This window comes from Apus apus, chromosome 24 (genome assembly GCF_020740795.1).
Source record: "Apus apus isolate bApuApu2 chromosome 24, bApuApu2.pri.cur, whole genome shotgun sequence".
Taxonomy (NCBI): Eukaryota; Metazoa; Chordata; class Aves; order Apodiformes; family Apodidae; genus Apus; species Apus apus.
In genome coordinates, this window is record NC_067305.1 from 3,014,016 (window position 1) to 3,027,472 (window position 13,457).

At 66.2% G+C, this 13,457-nt stretch overlaps 2 protein-coding genes across 4 annotated transcripts; both read left to right on the top strand.

Annotated features, from left to right (window-relative positions):
- The first annotated feature begins 970 nt into the window (after window positions 1–970).
- Window positions 971–9,116, top strand: ANKRD24 (ankyrin repeat domain 24). Of its 3 annotated transcripts, none has more exons than XM_051639732.1 (19): window positions 971–1,315; window positions 2,367–2,497; window positions 2,601–2,689; window positions 3,282–3,346; window positions 3,555–3,612; window positions 4,073–4,143; window positions 4,368–4,474; window positions 4,562–4,749; window positions 5,277–5,302; window positions 5,461–5,553; window positions 5,861–5,965; window positions 6,056–6,100; window positions 6,221–6,319; window positions 6,393–6,465; window positions 6,558–6,679; window positions 6,757–7,956; window positions 8,386–8,523; window positions 8,616–8,681; window positions 8,886–9,116. In XM_051639732.1, the coding sequence occupies exons 1-19, from the start codon at window positions 1,109–1,111 to the stop codon at window positions 8,961–8,963; spliced, it is 2,961 nt and encodes a 986-aa protein (XP_051495692.1). In that variant the 5' UTR covers window positions 971–1,108; the 3' UTR covers window positions 8,964–9,116. The 3 variants fall into 3 exon arrangements, with proteins under 3 accessions (XP_051495692.1, XP_051495693.1, XP_051495691.1); XM_051639731.1 differs by having other exon boundaries at window positions 972–1,315; window positions 5,274–5,302; XM_051639733.1 differs by lacking the exon at window positions 8,386–8,523 and having other exon boundaries at window positions 5,274–5,302.
- Window positions 9,117–9,333: 217 nt separating this feature from the next.
- On the top strand, window positions 9,334–12,357 carry EBI3 (Epstein-Barr virus induced 3). The gene is made up of 7 exons (XM_051639971.1): window positions 9,334–9,502; window positions 10,103–10,237; window positions 10,769–10,993; window positions 11,085–11,202; window positions 11,315–11,487; window positions 11,747–11,910; window positions 12,037–12,357. Exons 1-7 carry the CDS (start codon window positions 9,334–9,336, stop codon window positions 12,187–12,189), a joined length of 1,137 nt encoding a protein of 378 aa, XP_051495931.1. The 3' UTR covers window positions 12,190–12,357.
- The last annotated feature ends 1,100 nt before the right edge of the window (window positions 12,358–13,457 follow it).

Here is a 13,457-nt window from a genome sequence, read left to right on the forward strand (position 1 = left end):
GGGACCTGCCCTGGGATGTCCCTAGTTTCACAGGGACATTGGGACCTGCCCTGGGATGTCCCTAGTTTCACAGGGACATTGGGACCTGCCCTGGGGATGACCCAAGTTTCACAGAGACTCAAGGAGCAGCCCGGGAAGGTCCCAAGTTTCATGGGGACATGGGGATTGTTCCCAGTGTCCCAGGGACACCATGACCTGCCCTGGGACACGGGGGTGGCTGATCCCCATGGGGACAGCAGCTGGTGGGATGGAGCTGACAGTGCACCCAAGGGTCCTCCCAAGGACCATCTGCTGGGAGTGGGGCAGAACAAAGGGAAAACAAAACAAAACAAAACGCAGCAGCAGGGAGAGGAAGCAGGTTCCAGGTCCTCTCCTTGTCCCCTCCCTCGGGACAGCAGCCAGCTTTCCAGCTGCCACAGCCAGTGGCACCACCACGTCGATGCTCCTCAATTATTCAGCACCAGCCTGGCATGGTGCCACAGCCTCTCACCATCGTGCACACCAGGCAGAGGGTGACAGTGCTGTCCTCAGGGCCCGTGGCAGCACCAGGTGGACGTGTGGACACAGGGTTGGGAACACACGGATGTAGGTGGAAACCCCCCCCATGCGGAGTCTGCCCTGCGTGGGGTGCTCTGTGCCTCAGTTTCCCCACAGTGCCCTGGATGCTTCTGTGAACGAGGAGGGGTGAGAGGCTCCTGTTTGTCCTGCCTTGTCCCCAGGGCTCTTCTGGGAACACTTTGAATTCTGGGGTTCCCTCCTTAAGGGGAGATTGCTGGACCCCTGCAATGCAGGCAGAGGGTCCTGCCCCTCCCTCCACCCCAGGGTTGTGTTGGGGGCTGAGTCTGTACCCCCAGGGCAGGACAGGGGGTCCCACGTCCCCCTGTGCCAGGAGCAGGGGCCGTGTGGCAGGAGGGTGCTCATTCCCTTGGTTTGGGGGTGCACTGCTACCTCCCCTTGAGGTGGGAAAGCTGCGCCCGCCCCGAACCCCTCCCACTTTAACTGGGACCAGTCTGGGTGCTGGACGCTGACTGGGACCTTGGTACTTGGATACGGGGATGCCCGGAGCTCTGGATGCTGAGGAGGGAGGGAAAGAAGGAGGGACGGAGGGATGGAGGGAGGCGGATCCTGGTTCCCACTGCGGCAGGAACCGGCCCCCGCCCGGCAGCGATGCTGGAGCGAGCTGGGGTCTGGGGTCCCCGGCCCGGAGCCCCAACCTGCCCTCAGCCGGGTGGGGGGCGAGGGGTGCATGGCTGCCCGGCGCCTCCTCCTCAGCACCATGAAGCAGATCTGCCTCTGCGCCGCTGCCTCCTTCGCGGTAGGTCCCTGCCCTTCCACCTCGGGTCCCCTTTGCTCCCACCCTCCGGGGGAAGCCGCGTCACCCCCACCCCACCTGGACCCCCCCCTCCCCCCCACCTGGAGCCCCCAACCCCACCCCGGGGCTCCGCCGCATCCTCTCCAACCTGCTTTGTCCTTGCGTGACAAGGCGGGGCGGCGGGGGGGGGGAGAGGGCACCACCCTCCCAGTTTGCCCAGTAAGAGAGACTGGTTTATTCGGGGTCCACTGGCTCCGCAGGGCTGGGGGGGGACTGGCTGGGGGGGGGTCTGGCGGGGGCAGCAGGCGGGCACAGTGGCACAGGTCCCTGGCACCGGGCACCGGGCCGGTGAGGGGCAGGACGCCAGCAGCTCCCAAAAGGTGACATCCATTTCCTGCCACCAGGACCGCAGTGAGCTCCGGTTTGTCACCACGGGGTGAACGAAACCAGGGCTTCCCGGGCTGGCCCTGTCCCGCTGAGGGCCAAGGATGGGGATATTGTGGGACCACAGGGTCAGCAAGCCCCTCATCCGGCCCCAATCCTGCGCAGGGTTGTGCCCTGTATGTCCCAGGAAGCATGGAGCCATCCCCAGGGACCTGCTGTCCCTCTGTGCTCACTCTGACTTTGTCCCTTCCTCATCGGGGAGCAAAGCAGGGCTGGGAATGGGCTCAGGGATGGGGCTCAGGCCCCCCGGGGGTGCTGGCTGTGGTCAGCATCGTGGTCACTGGGGTGGCAGGGGCAACTCCTGGGGCGCGGGCAACCAGGCAGCCTGGGCTCCCCCCCAGGTTCCACAGCTCTGTAAATCTCCTGGTCTGAGAGCTGCAAACTAGGGGGGGCTGAAGGGGATCCTCCCCCCAATCAGCTGTCCCCCCTCTGAACCTGGGGGCCAGACACCACAGCACCCAGGGAAGGGGCTGGCCCTGAGATGGGCATCCCAAGGGAGAGGGATGGAAGATAGCAGGGATGGGGATGAGGACAGGCAGCCCAGCCCAGCCCCCCCTGCCTGTCCCCCGGCTGGTGCACCCCTCACAGCTTCCTCTTGGCTTCACTGCAGAGCCAGGACTGGACCAAGAATGATGAGAAGCTCCTGCAAGCTGTGGACTACAACGATGCTGGGAAGGTGACATCTCTCCTTGTCCGCAAGGGCCTGGTCCCCACCAAGCTGGACTCAGAGGGCAAATCTGCGTGAGTGCTGCTGACCCATGTCCCCGGGACGGGGGGGGCACAGGGCTGGGGACAAGGCTGGTGGCCAGGGATGTGAGTTCAACAGCCCCTGGTCTTGCTGCAGGTTCCACCTGGCTGCCATGCGGGGGAATGTGGACTGCTTGGAAGCCATGCTGGCTCACGGCGTGGATGCCATGACCAAGGACAGCTCGGGTGAGGGGCCATGGCCACCACGTGCCCCTGGCTAATGCCATGGACCTGCCGGGACCACCGGTGCTCCCTGGTTGTTCCCACCCAGCTGGGAGGTGTTGAGGCTGAGGGGACAGAGGTGACAGCCACATCTGTGGGGGCTGTAAATTGTCTCAGTTTCCTACAGGGACTCAAGCACTGATCGATGGTGCTCTTGGGGATCATGGGATGGTTTGGGTGGGAAGGGACCTTGAAGATCATCTAGATCCAACCCCCTGCATGGGCAGGGACACCTCCCACCAGCCCAGGCTGCTCCAAGCCCCATCCAACCTGCCCTTCAACACTGCCAGGGATGGGGCAGCCACAGCTTCCCTGGGCAACCTGGGCCAGGCTCTCACCACCCTCACACTCCAGGATTTCCTCCTCATGTCTCACCTCAATCTCCCCTCTTCCAGTTTTAATTCATCCCCCCTTGCCCTCTCACTACAAGCCCTTATAGGATGTGGCTCTCATTCAGCCCTAGTCCAGCAGATCCTTTTGTTTGTCACCCAACCAGTCCCCTCTGCCACAGCCCCATTGCCTGTTCCCTGACCTGTCCATCTGTCCCTCTCCCCAGGTTACACTGCCCTGCACCTGGCATCCAGGCATGGCCACCCTCAGTGTGTCAGCAAACTGCTGCAGGTACCTGGGGTGTGAGGGAGGGGGGTGCTGTGCCAGCCAGGTGTCCTCTGCATCCTTCAGCTCCCTTCCCTCCCCACTGGTGCTCCTCGGCAAGGTCGTTCCTACCTCTGCCTGGCACCTGCTCGGCCCTCCACCATGCCAAGTAGCCCCTGGGAACAGTCAGTCTGTCTGTCCCTTGTCCTCCTGTGACCCAGGCTCTCCCCCTCAGGCCTCCTGCCCCGTGGACGTGGTTGACAACAACGGCCGAACAGCGCTGCACCTGGCAGGTGAGTGGGGACAGTGCAGGTGAGTGGGGACAGTGCAGGTGAGTGAGGACAGTGCCAGGGAGTGGAGACAGTGCAGGTGAGTGGGGACAGTGCCGGGGAGTGGGGACAGTGCCAGGGAGTGGAGACAGTGCAGGTGAGTGGGGACAGTGCCGGGGAGTGGGGACAGTGCCGGGGAGTGGGGACAGTGCCAGGGAGTGGAGACAGTGCAGGTGAGTGGGGACAGTGCAGGGGAACGGGGACAGTGCAGGTGAGTGGGGACAGTGCCAGGGAGTGGGGACAGTGCCGGGGAGTGGGGACAGTGCAGGTGAGTGGGGACAGTGCCAGGGAGTGGGGACAGTGCAGGTGAGTGAGGACAGTGCAGGTGAGTGGGGACAGTGCCGGGGAGTGGGGACAGTGCCAGCCCCGTCCTGCCGGCGCCCCGCGGGAGGCAGAGTGCTCAGCCTCTCTCCTTTCCCCCCAGCGGTCAGCGGCTGCATCTCGTGCTCCGAGATCCTCTGTGATTTCAAAGCTCCGTTGAACATGAAGGACAAGGTGAGATCCCTCTGCTCCCGGCCCTGCAAGGTCAGCCAGGGCTCAGGCTCGGGCTGCCTCTGAACCGCAGCAGCTCCTGGGGCGGCAGGCGGAGGGTTGGCTGCTGGGGTGAAACACCCCATGGAGTGGGATGTGGAAACGGGGGAGATAATGGAAGTGAGGTGCCCCACGGGGGGGATCTGAGCCTCGTCTGCACAGCCTCACCCCCCCCTGACCTTGCCCAGGATGGCTCCACCCCGCTGATCCTCGCTGCCAAGATGAGCCACTCGGAGCTCTGCCGGTACCTGCTGCACCGCGGGGCTGCTGTCAACAGCCAGGACCTGCAGGGGAGGTGAGGCTGCCCTGGTGGGCACTGGGAGCAGACGGGGGACACAGGGAACGGCCCCCTCACCTCTGCTCCCCACCCCTCTCTGCTCAGGACAGCCTTGATGCTGGCCTGTGAGAACGGCAGCGTGGAGACGGTGGAGGTGCTGGTCAACGGCGGTGCCCAGGTGGCCGTGGTGGACTCCACAGGCCACGATGCCACCCACTACAGCCTGGCCACGGGCAACGCTCTCATCCAGCACTTCCTGCAGGAGGCTGCTCAGCGCTGCTCCTGGGCCAGCGGTGAGGCAGCCCTGCCACCCTGCTGCTCCTCGTCCCCCGGGGATGGGCCCACGGGGTGTTGTCACCCTGCAGGCTGCTTTGGGGCGGGGGGCTGAGCGAGGTTGGGGGGCACACGTCCCCTTGTCCCATGTGCTGGAGGGGTCTCCGCCCACGTTGTCAGCAGCTGAGGGTTGGGAGGTGGTGCTAAGCCTTGGATGCCTGTCGTGCTGCCTTGCACACGTTGCACGCGCGTGTTCATGCGTGTATCAGGCTGTGTGTTTGTACGTGTGTCTACGTGTCCGTGTCTGTGCATCCCTGCCATTACACACCCACCTGCACCCCTGTATTTGCCTGTCTGCACGTGTCCCCCCTGTACACACACGTGTGCCCCCCCCTGCACGTGTGGGTGCACGTACCCCAAGTGCCCACCCCTGTGTGAGCACATTCAGAGGTGCCACCGCACCCACATGGCCCCGCCTGCTGTGCCCACCCCTACAGTCCCCTAACCCCCCCCAATTTCTCTTCCCTCCTGCTCTGCACCCCAGAAGAGGAGTCAGCAGAGAGGACATCCCAGGTAAGGGCCTGCCAGGCTGCCCAGCTCTCACCAGGGCTGGCCCCAGCCTCTGGGCAGGGCTCCCCGGGAGCTCTGGGGTTCTCCAAAGTGGTGGTGGGTTGGGAAAAAGGGAGGCCACTTTAGATGTGATGGCCCCTCTGCCCTGGTGTCTTCCACAGACATCTTCACCCAGCCAGTCATCTGTGAGGGAGAAGAACAGCACCCCGAGGAAGAGGAAAGCCCCTCTGCCTCCCCTGGGCACCCCCAGCCAGGTGAGAGCAGGTCCCCTCAGCTCCACGTCCACACCCGGCGGGGCAGGTGCAGGGTAACCAAACCATGGCCAGCTCAGGAAACCTTCCCCAGCTTCTCCTACCCTGGGGGCTGTGTGGGGACCCCTCCCCACAGTGGAAGTGATGCTCGGGGGCTGCCCTGAGCTGCAAATGGGGGGTTCATCCCCACTCCCAGGTGCCCGCAGCACCCAGGCCCCCAGCCCCTGCTGAGGGTGGTGCAGGAGGGGGTGGCAGTGGGGAGGGGGCTGGCAGGGCCTGGCCCTGAGCTCTGGTGGCTGCTTGTCCTCAGGAGGACCGAGATGCCTACGAGGAGATCGTGCGGCTGCGGCAGGAGAGGGCCCAGTTCCTGCAGAAGATCCGGGGTTTGGAGCAGCAGGAGAAGCAGAGACGGGAGGTACCAGTGAGCCACAGGGTCCCTGGGGAGGGGGCAGAAGGGATGGGGACAGCATTGATCCCTCCCTGTTCTCTCCCTGTGTCCTGCTAGCGGGCAGAGGTGGATGAGGGCTCCCTGCGCTCCATGGAGAAGCGGGTGAGGCTGGAGAAGATGTCACGAGTGGCCTCAGCTCTTGAGAGGTCTTGGTGCCTGGGGATGCCTCCGGGACTCTGGTGGGAATGATGGGGACCCCATGCCTGTGTCCTGCCCCCACAGATCCAGGAGCTGGAGAAGCAGCTGGCAGCACGGGATGGCGAGAAGGAGAGGCTGGGCAAGGAGGTGGAGACTCTGCGGAGCCGCTTGTCCTCCCTGGAGGTGGGTGTGGGCAGCAGCTGGCAGTGCCAGGTGCTGTGATGGACGGGGGGTGACCACCACCATGCACCCCCAGAACGAGAAGGAGAACACGAGCTACGACATCGAGACGCTGCAGGATGAGGAGGGAGACCCGCTGGAGTTCCCAGGTAGGGCCCTGCCTGCCTCCCGAGGCCCCTGCAGGGCTGGTGGCCCCTGGGGACACGGGTGGGCATGGCCCTGGTGTCCCTGCGCCCCACAGGGGCAGAGCTGCTGCTCTCCAAGAAGACGCTGAGCCCCTCAGCTGAGGAGCTGCTGGCCACGCTGCAGGGGCAGGTGCAGTCCCTCACCGTGCAGAACAAGGAGCTGAGGGAGAAAATACAGGCAGGTCCCCGTCTGTCTGTCTGTCCCTCCCTGCCTCTGTCCCCGGGGCCCTGCTGGCCTCATTGTCCCCTTGGCAGGTGCTGGAGAACTATGAGCGGGACGAGAGCGACCCATCCAGCCCGGGGGACTGTGTCCCCGCCAGCCTCTACAAGGCTCTGCAGCGGGAGCTGGAGCAGCTGCGGGCGCAGCAGTCAGAGCGGGACGCGAGGGACGAGGTCCGTGGGGAGCTGGAGGGGCCGACGGCAGCCTCGGAACAAGCGGCGGAGGAGAGCGCGGCCCGGTGCCGTGCCAAGGAGCCGGCTGGGAGCCGGGGCGAGCTGCGGGCCCCGGGCACACCGGCCTCCTCCTCCTCCTCCTCCTCGGTGGCTGAGCCGGGGGCTGAGCTGGAGGAGGCCCGGGCAGCCCTGCGGCGGGCACAGGCAGCCCTGGAGGAGCGGGAGCGGCAGGTGAAGGAGATGCAGGCCCGTCTGGAGGCCATGGAGGCGCCGGCCTCGCTGGGAGCCTCCCTGGAGGAGGCGTCGAGGGAGAAGGAGGCCCTGCTGGAGCGCTGCGGCCGCGCCGAGGCCGAGGCCGAGGCCCTGCGGCGGGAGCTGGAGGCCAAGGCGCGGGAGCGGCGGGCGGGCGGCAGCCCCGAGGCAGCGGTGCTGGAGAGCCGGGTGGCCGAGCTGGTGCGGCAGCAGGAGGAGGTGACGGCCCAGCTGGGGCAGCTGCGGGAGACGCTGTGCCGGCGGGAGGCCGAGCTGGGCAGCCTGCGGGAGCAGCTGGCTGCCCGGCCGGTGGGCCGGCGGGAGCACGAGGAGGCCCTGGCGCGGCTGCGGCGGGCGCAGGCGGAGGCGCAGGCCCGGGTGCCGCGGGACGAGCACGCCCGGGCCACGGCGGCGCTGGAGGAGCAGGCGCGGGCGCTGCGGGAGCGGGCGGCGCGGCTGGAAGCGGCGGCCGAGGCCAAGGGCCGCGAGGCTGCCGGGCTGCAGGCCCAGCTGGCCGCCGCGGTGCCGCGGGGAGAGCACGAGGCGGCGCAGGAAGGGCTGCGGGCCGAGGCGGCCGCGCTGGCCCGGCGGCTGGAGGAGCTGTCGCGGCGGCACGAGAAGACGTGCGAGGAGGTGTTCCGGGTGCAGCGCCAGGCCCTCTTCATGAAGAGCGAGCGGCAGGCGGCCGAGGAGCGGCTGGCGGCGGCGCAGAAGCAGCTGGCTGAGGCGCAGGAGCAGGCCCGGCGGCTGCGGGAGCAGCACGGTCAGGCTGAGGAGGCAGCTCGGCTGGTCAGGGAGAGGGACAGGAAGGTAGGGGGCAAGGAGGAGGTGGTGAGGGGCTCCCAGGTGGGGAAAGGGGTTTAAGCTGGAAGAGGGGAGATTTAGATCGGATATGAAGAAGGAATTCTCCATCGTGACCTGGGGAGTGGGGCAGGGAGGGAGAGGACAAGGGGGGATGGATGAAAACTGGCAGAGGGAGATTGAGGTGAGACATGAGGAGGGAATTCTGGAGTGTGAGGGTGGTGAGAGCCTGGCCCAGGTTGCCCAGGGAAGCTGTGGCTGCCCCATCCCTGGCAGTGTTGAAGGGCAGGTTGGATGGGGCTTGGAGCAGCCTGGGCTGGTGGGAGGTGTCCCTGCCCATGCAGGGGGGTTGGATCTAGGTGATCTTGAAGGTCCCTTCCCACCCAAAGGAATCAGTGAGTCCGTGAGGGGTCCCTGTCATTTCTGTGCACCGTGCAGATCACTGAGCTCTCCAAGGAGGTCTTCAGGCTGAAGGAAGCCCTGAACGCCCTCCCTGAGCCCCGGGGACCAGCACAGTCACCCCCTGACACTGCCACGCTCCAGGCCAGGGTCCGGGCGCTGGAGGAGAAGCTGGCGGTGGGTCCTGGGGGTCTGTGGCCGTTGCCTGGTGGGTTCTGAGCTGCCACAACCGCCCGGCCCTGTGCTCAAACCCACGTGCTGTCTTGCAGGAGACAGAAACACGGCACAGCAAGGTGGTGACGCTGTACCGGAGCCACCTGCTCTGTGCAGTGCAGGTGAGGTAGGGACGTGGCTGTGGGGGAACTGGGGACACTGGTGTGGGGGGAGCAGGGTACCAGCCAGCCCCACGTGGATGCCCGCAGGCGTGTGGGACACAGCAAGGGGCTGGATCCAGGTGCCAACCCAGGGGTGCTTGGGCCATGCGCAGAGACTCCCCGATGTCCCCTGTGACATCCCCACCAACGTCCCCTCCACCCCAGGGCCACATGGATGAGGACGTGCAGAGACTCCTGTGCCAGATCCTGAGGATGCAGCGGCTGCAGGAGCAGAGCAGATGATCCCTTGCTCACAGGGCAGTGCCACAGGGCTTGGTGGGCACAGCCAGTGACACAGCTGGGGGGGCAAGCCCGTGCCAGCACCCTCTGGGCCCCCTTTCCTTCTGCGGGCAGCACCTTGTCACTGGCACAGGCACCCCCAGCCCAGCCCTGGCCACCCCGCACAGCAGCAATAAAATATTTGTACTCACACCAAGGGGACAGTTCATCTTGGGAGGGGACAAGGGTGGGCACAGAGTGTGGAGAGGCTAGGGGAGCTGGGGAGGGGACTGGTGCCACCCAGCCTCGATGTCCCCAGCTGGGAGCAGGTGAACACGAAGGAAGCCAGATGGTGGCATGGGAAGGGTTTGAAACCCTCTCAGGCAGATCCAGGATGGTTTTCCTGCGGGCCCGGGACAGGCGGGGATCCCTGCGGAGCCGGGCAGGGCGGTCCCTGCTGGGGGGGACAGAGTTTCCTGCCCGAGGAAATGGGCTGAGCCCGGCCGGGAACGCGGCGTCCTGCACCGTGACAGCCTCTGGTCCCGGGTGCTGGCCCTGCTGCGGTGAGCGTGCCGGGAAACAGGGCTCCCCGTGGGGCTGGGGGCGTAGGGGGGTGTCGGGGGCAGCCCCACAGCCCCTGGCTGGGGAGGGCACATGGGGAGCCTCTTGTCTGGGTGCAGGGAAAGGCAGGACGTCACCCCCGGGGCTCAGCCAGCTGCAAGGGCAGGATTTGAGCCGGTGGTGCTGGGCTCGGTGCCTAGGCTGGGTCTGGGGGGTCTCTGTGAGGGACAGTCCCTCTCAGACACCCTGGGAGCTGGGGGACAGCTGAGGGCACTGGCCCCTGCCCTGGTCGAGACCCAGAGTGACCTACAATCCCAAACATGGGCATGGGAGTGCAGGGGTGAGTGCAGGTCCCCGTGGGAACCCTGGTGACACAGGGTGCTTTTGCTCCCTCCTCCTTCCTGGCAGCAGGATCTGTCCTCTGCAGGGAGAAACCCATCCCCTGTCCCCAGGGCATCTGGCAAGGCCAGGGGGAAACTGAGGCACAGCACTGTGGGGTGGCCCGGAGATGGGTTTGAACCCCATGGACCACCTGGGGACCTGTGGGGACCCTGCTGTCCCCTGCCCTGGGCTTTGAGCCTTTGACCCACCTGTCCCCACAGGTCCCTGGAACTGGGCAGCTCTGCTGAGTCTCCCTGCCATGAAGTGGCTTTGGGTGGTGGCTTTGGTGGCACCTGCCTTCACTGCTCCCTACAACAGCACAGCGGGCACAAGGGACGGGGACAACAGGGACAGAGGTAGGGGGGCACGTGGGACCAGGGATGGAGGGACTGGGGCAGCTGGGATGGAGGTCTGGAGGGACCTGGGGGGGGTGGGGACAATGGGGACAGAGGTAAAGGGGCAGGGGGGACTGACCATAGAGGGACTAGGGGTCTGGAATGGAGGTCTGGGGGAAGCTGAGGGGACTAGAGGCAGCAGGGTTGGGCAGACTGGGAACACTGGTGACAGAGATGGAGAGAGCAAGGATGGAACTATAGGAACATCGGTGGGACTGGGGACATGGGGGGACTGGTGATGGAGGAACAGAGACACTGGTGGGACTGGGGACACAAGGAGACCAAGGACAGAGGCACAGGGCCTGGGGACACTGGGGAGAGAGTGGCAGCAGGGGAGCTGGGAACAGAGTTGGGGGCCCAGGGAGGCCCAGACCCTTCCTGCCCCAGCTTCACCCGCTGTGGCATGTCCCCTTGAGCCCCTGCTGGGATCACAGAGGGGGTCAGGGGGGCTGTTCTGGGGGTGCATCCCCTGCCCTCTGCCATGTCCCCCAGGCCGCTGCACCCTGCAGCATGGCACCCTGGGCACCGAGGTGCTGCTGCGGTGCCCGGCCGCAGCGGGGGGCCCTGCTGAGTGGCACCAGGGGGACACTGTCCTGGGGACATTTCCTGCACCCGGGCTGGCCCTCCCCAACGCCAGCCTGGCCCACGAGGGCTACTACAGCTGCCACCACCCTGGCACCGGCGAGACCTGGGCCACCATCTGCCTGCGGCTGGGCTGTGAGTGACCCTGTCCCCCCTGTGGTCCCCACGCTGGCCAGGGGTCCCCTGGGGAGGCTGGCAGTGGGGTGACAACTGTCCCTGGCCCCAGATCCCCCGGCATTGCCAGCCATGGAGTGCTGGGCCATCAGCTACCCACAGGCAGTGAACTGCTCCTGGGCCCTGGCCCCTGAGCCGCTGCTGGACACCGACTTCGTGGCCACGTACAGGTGAGTGCGGGACCCCCCGAGGCCTGGCTGAGCCCCCCTCCGTGCTGCCTCACACATGGGGCTGCGGGCAGGGCAGCCAGCCCCTCATCCAGCTCCCCCCTCTGCCCCCCAGGCACGGTGTGGGGGGGGACACAGAGCAGGGGGAGTGTGTCCCCACGGGGCCACGGAGCTGCTCCTTCGGGGACCTGCAGGTGTTCTCCCTCACTCCCTACGTGCTGAACGTGACAGCTCTGAACCCCCTGGGCACTGCCTCCCACCTCCTGCCCTTCCTCCTGGAGAACATCAGTGAGTGCTGCTGGGCCCCCAGACCCACCCCCACTGCTCCAGACCCCTGGCCTGGGTCTCATCCAGCCCTGGGGTTTCCTTTGGGCCTTTTCCCTCTGGCTTGCTCCCCTTCATGGGCTGTGGAAACATCCCTGCGATGATTTGTTTGGTCTCAGCCCAGATGGCACAGCTCAGTCAACGGGGCTGGTGGACACATTGTCACTGTCCCCCAGCAGCCCTGTCCCAGACCCCCTCACCCCTTGTCTCCTTGCTTTGTTAGTAAAGCCAGACCCTCCTGAGGACCTGCAGGTCTCACCTATCCCAGGGGAGACCAAGAAGCTGCTGCTGGAGTGGAGCCCACCAGGGTCCTGGCCCTTCCCGGAATACTTCCCACTGAAATATCTCATCCGCTATGCCCAGGAGGGGGGCTCTGTCACCAAAACGGTACTGCCCACCCCCCGCTGCATCCCACCTGGGGTAAACTGAGGCACAGCTGAGGGACACATCCCCGAGCGCGGCTCTGTCCTGGCCCCCTGGCCCCAGGTGCCCCTAACCCTGCTCCTTCCCTAGATCGGGCCGTACGAGCAGACATCCCACATCCTGACAGAGGTGCCACCTGGGACCCTCCACCACATCCAGGTGGCTGCCAAGGACCTCACAGACTCTGGGGAGGTCAGTGCCTGGAGCCTGCCGGCCTCAGGGACACCATGGATGGAGCCGTGACAGGCCAGGCAGGAGCAGTGTTGCCTTCCCCATCCTGCTCCTCGCCCCAGTCCCAGCGAGGGACCCCACCTGCCCCAGCCGCTCAGTCCCTGTGTCCCCAGCACTACAGAGCCACCCGTTACTGGGAAGACCCTCCAGAAACAGGCAATAAACCAGCTTGAGGCTGAGGTCCCTGTTCTGCCTTTATTGTGTTCTCCATGGTGCATCTGAGCTGCCCCTTTGTTGGCTGCAAGGCTGGAGGGAGCCAGGACCCTGGGCATGGGCAGAGAGCAGAGGGGAGGGCACAGGTTCCCACCGACCCCGGAACTTCAACTGGACCATTGACAGGCTGGGAGAGCTGGGGTGTTCATCCTGGAGAAGAGAAGGCTCCAGGGAGACCTTAGAGCACCTTCCAGGGCCTGAAGGGGCTCCAGGAAAGCTGGGGAGGGGCTTGGGACAAGGGCAGGGAGGGAGAGGACAAGGGGGGATGGATGAAAACTGGCAGAGGGAGATTGAGGTGAGACATGAGGAGGGAATTCTGGAGTGTGAGGGTGGTGAGAGCCTGGCCCAGGTTGCCCAGGGAAGCTGTGGCTGCCCCATCCCTGGCAGTGTTGAAGGGCAGGTTGGATGGGGCTTGGAGCAGCCTGGGCTGGTGGGAGGTGTCCCTGCCCATGCAGGGGGTTGGGACTGGATGATCTTTCAGGTCCCTTCACACCCCATGACTCTAAGATACAGCCTGGACCGGTCCCTGTTGAGAGCCCAGATCGGCCACGTTGTCCCCCCAAGGCTTTGGCTGGTCCCTGGGACACCTTCACGGCCCAGACCGGGTGCCCCAGGCCCTGCCTGCCCCCCCAGCCCCTCCGCACCGCCCGCTCCCCCCCAGACCCGCTCCCGCCTCACACCCAGCTCTGACACCGCCGCCCGATCCCCCCCCTTCGCCGCCTGACGGACAGCACAACCAGCCAATAGCAGGCGAGGATTCCCCGGGCGACGGCCAGCTCCACCAATGCGCGGCGGCGGGGGGCGGGGCTATCCCCAGGCGAAGCGGGGGGGGCGGAGGCGCGGCGGGAGCCTCGGGCACTTCCCGCCCGAACCCCGCGGGCTGCGGGGCTGGCGGGGCGGCCCGCGGACCCCGATAAGCCCGGGCGGGCTTCCCCGCCGCCCCCCGGAGACCCCCCCGGCGCTGGGTCCCTGCCCACAGCGTCCTCTGCTCCCCTCAGAATCGAGGGGCTTGTTGGGGACGAGCCGCCTCCTCTGTGAGGGCCCCGCAGCATCTCTCGGCGTCTCAG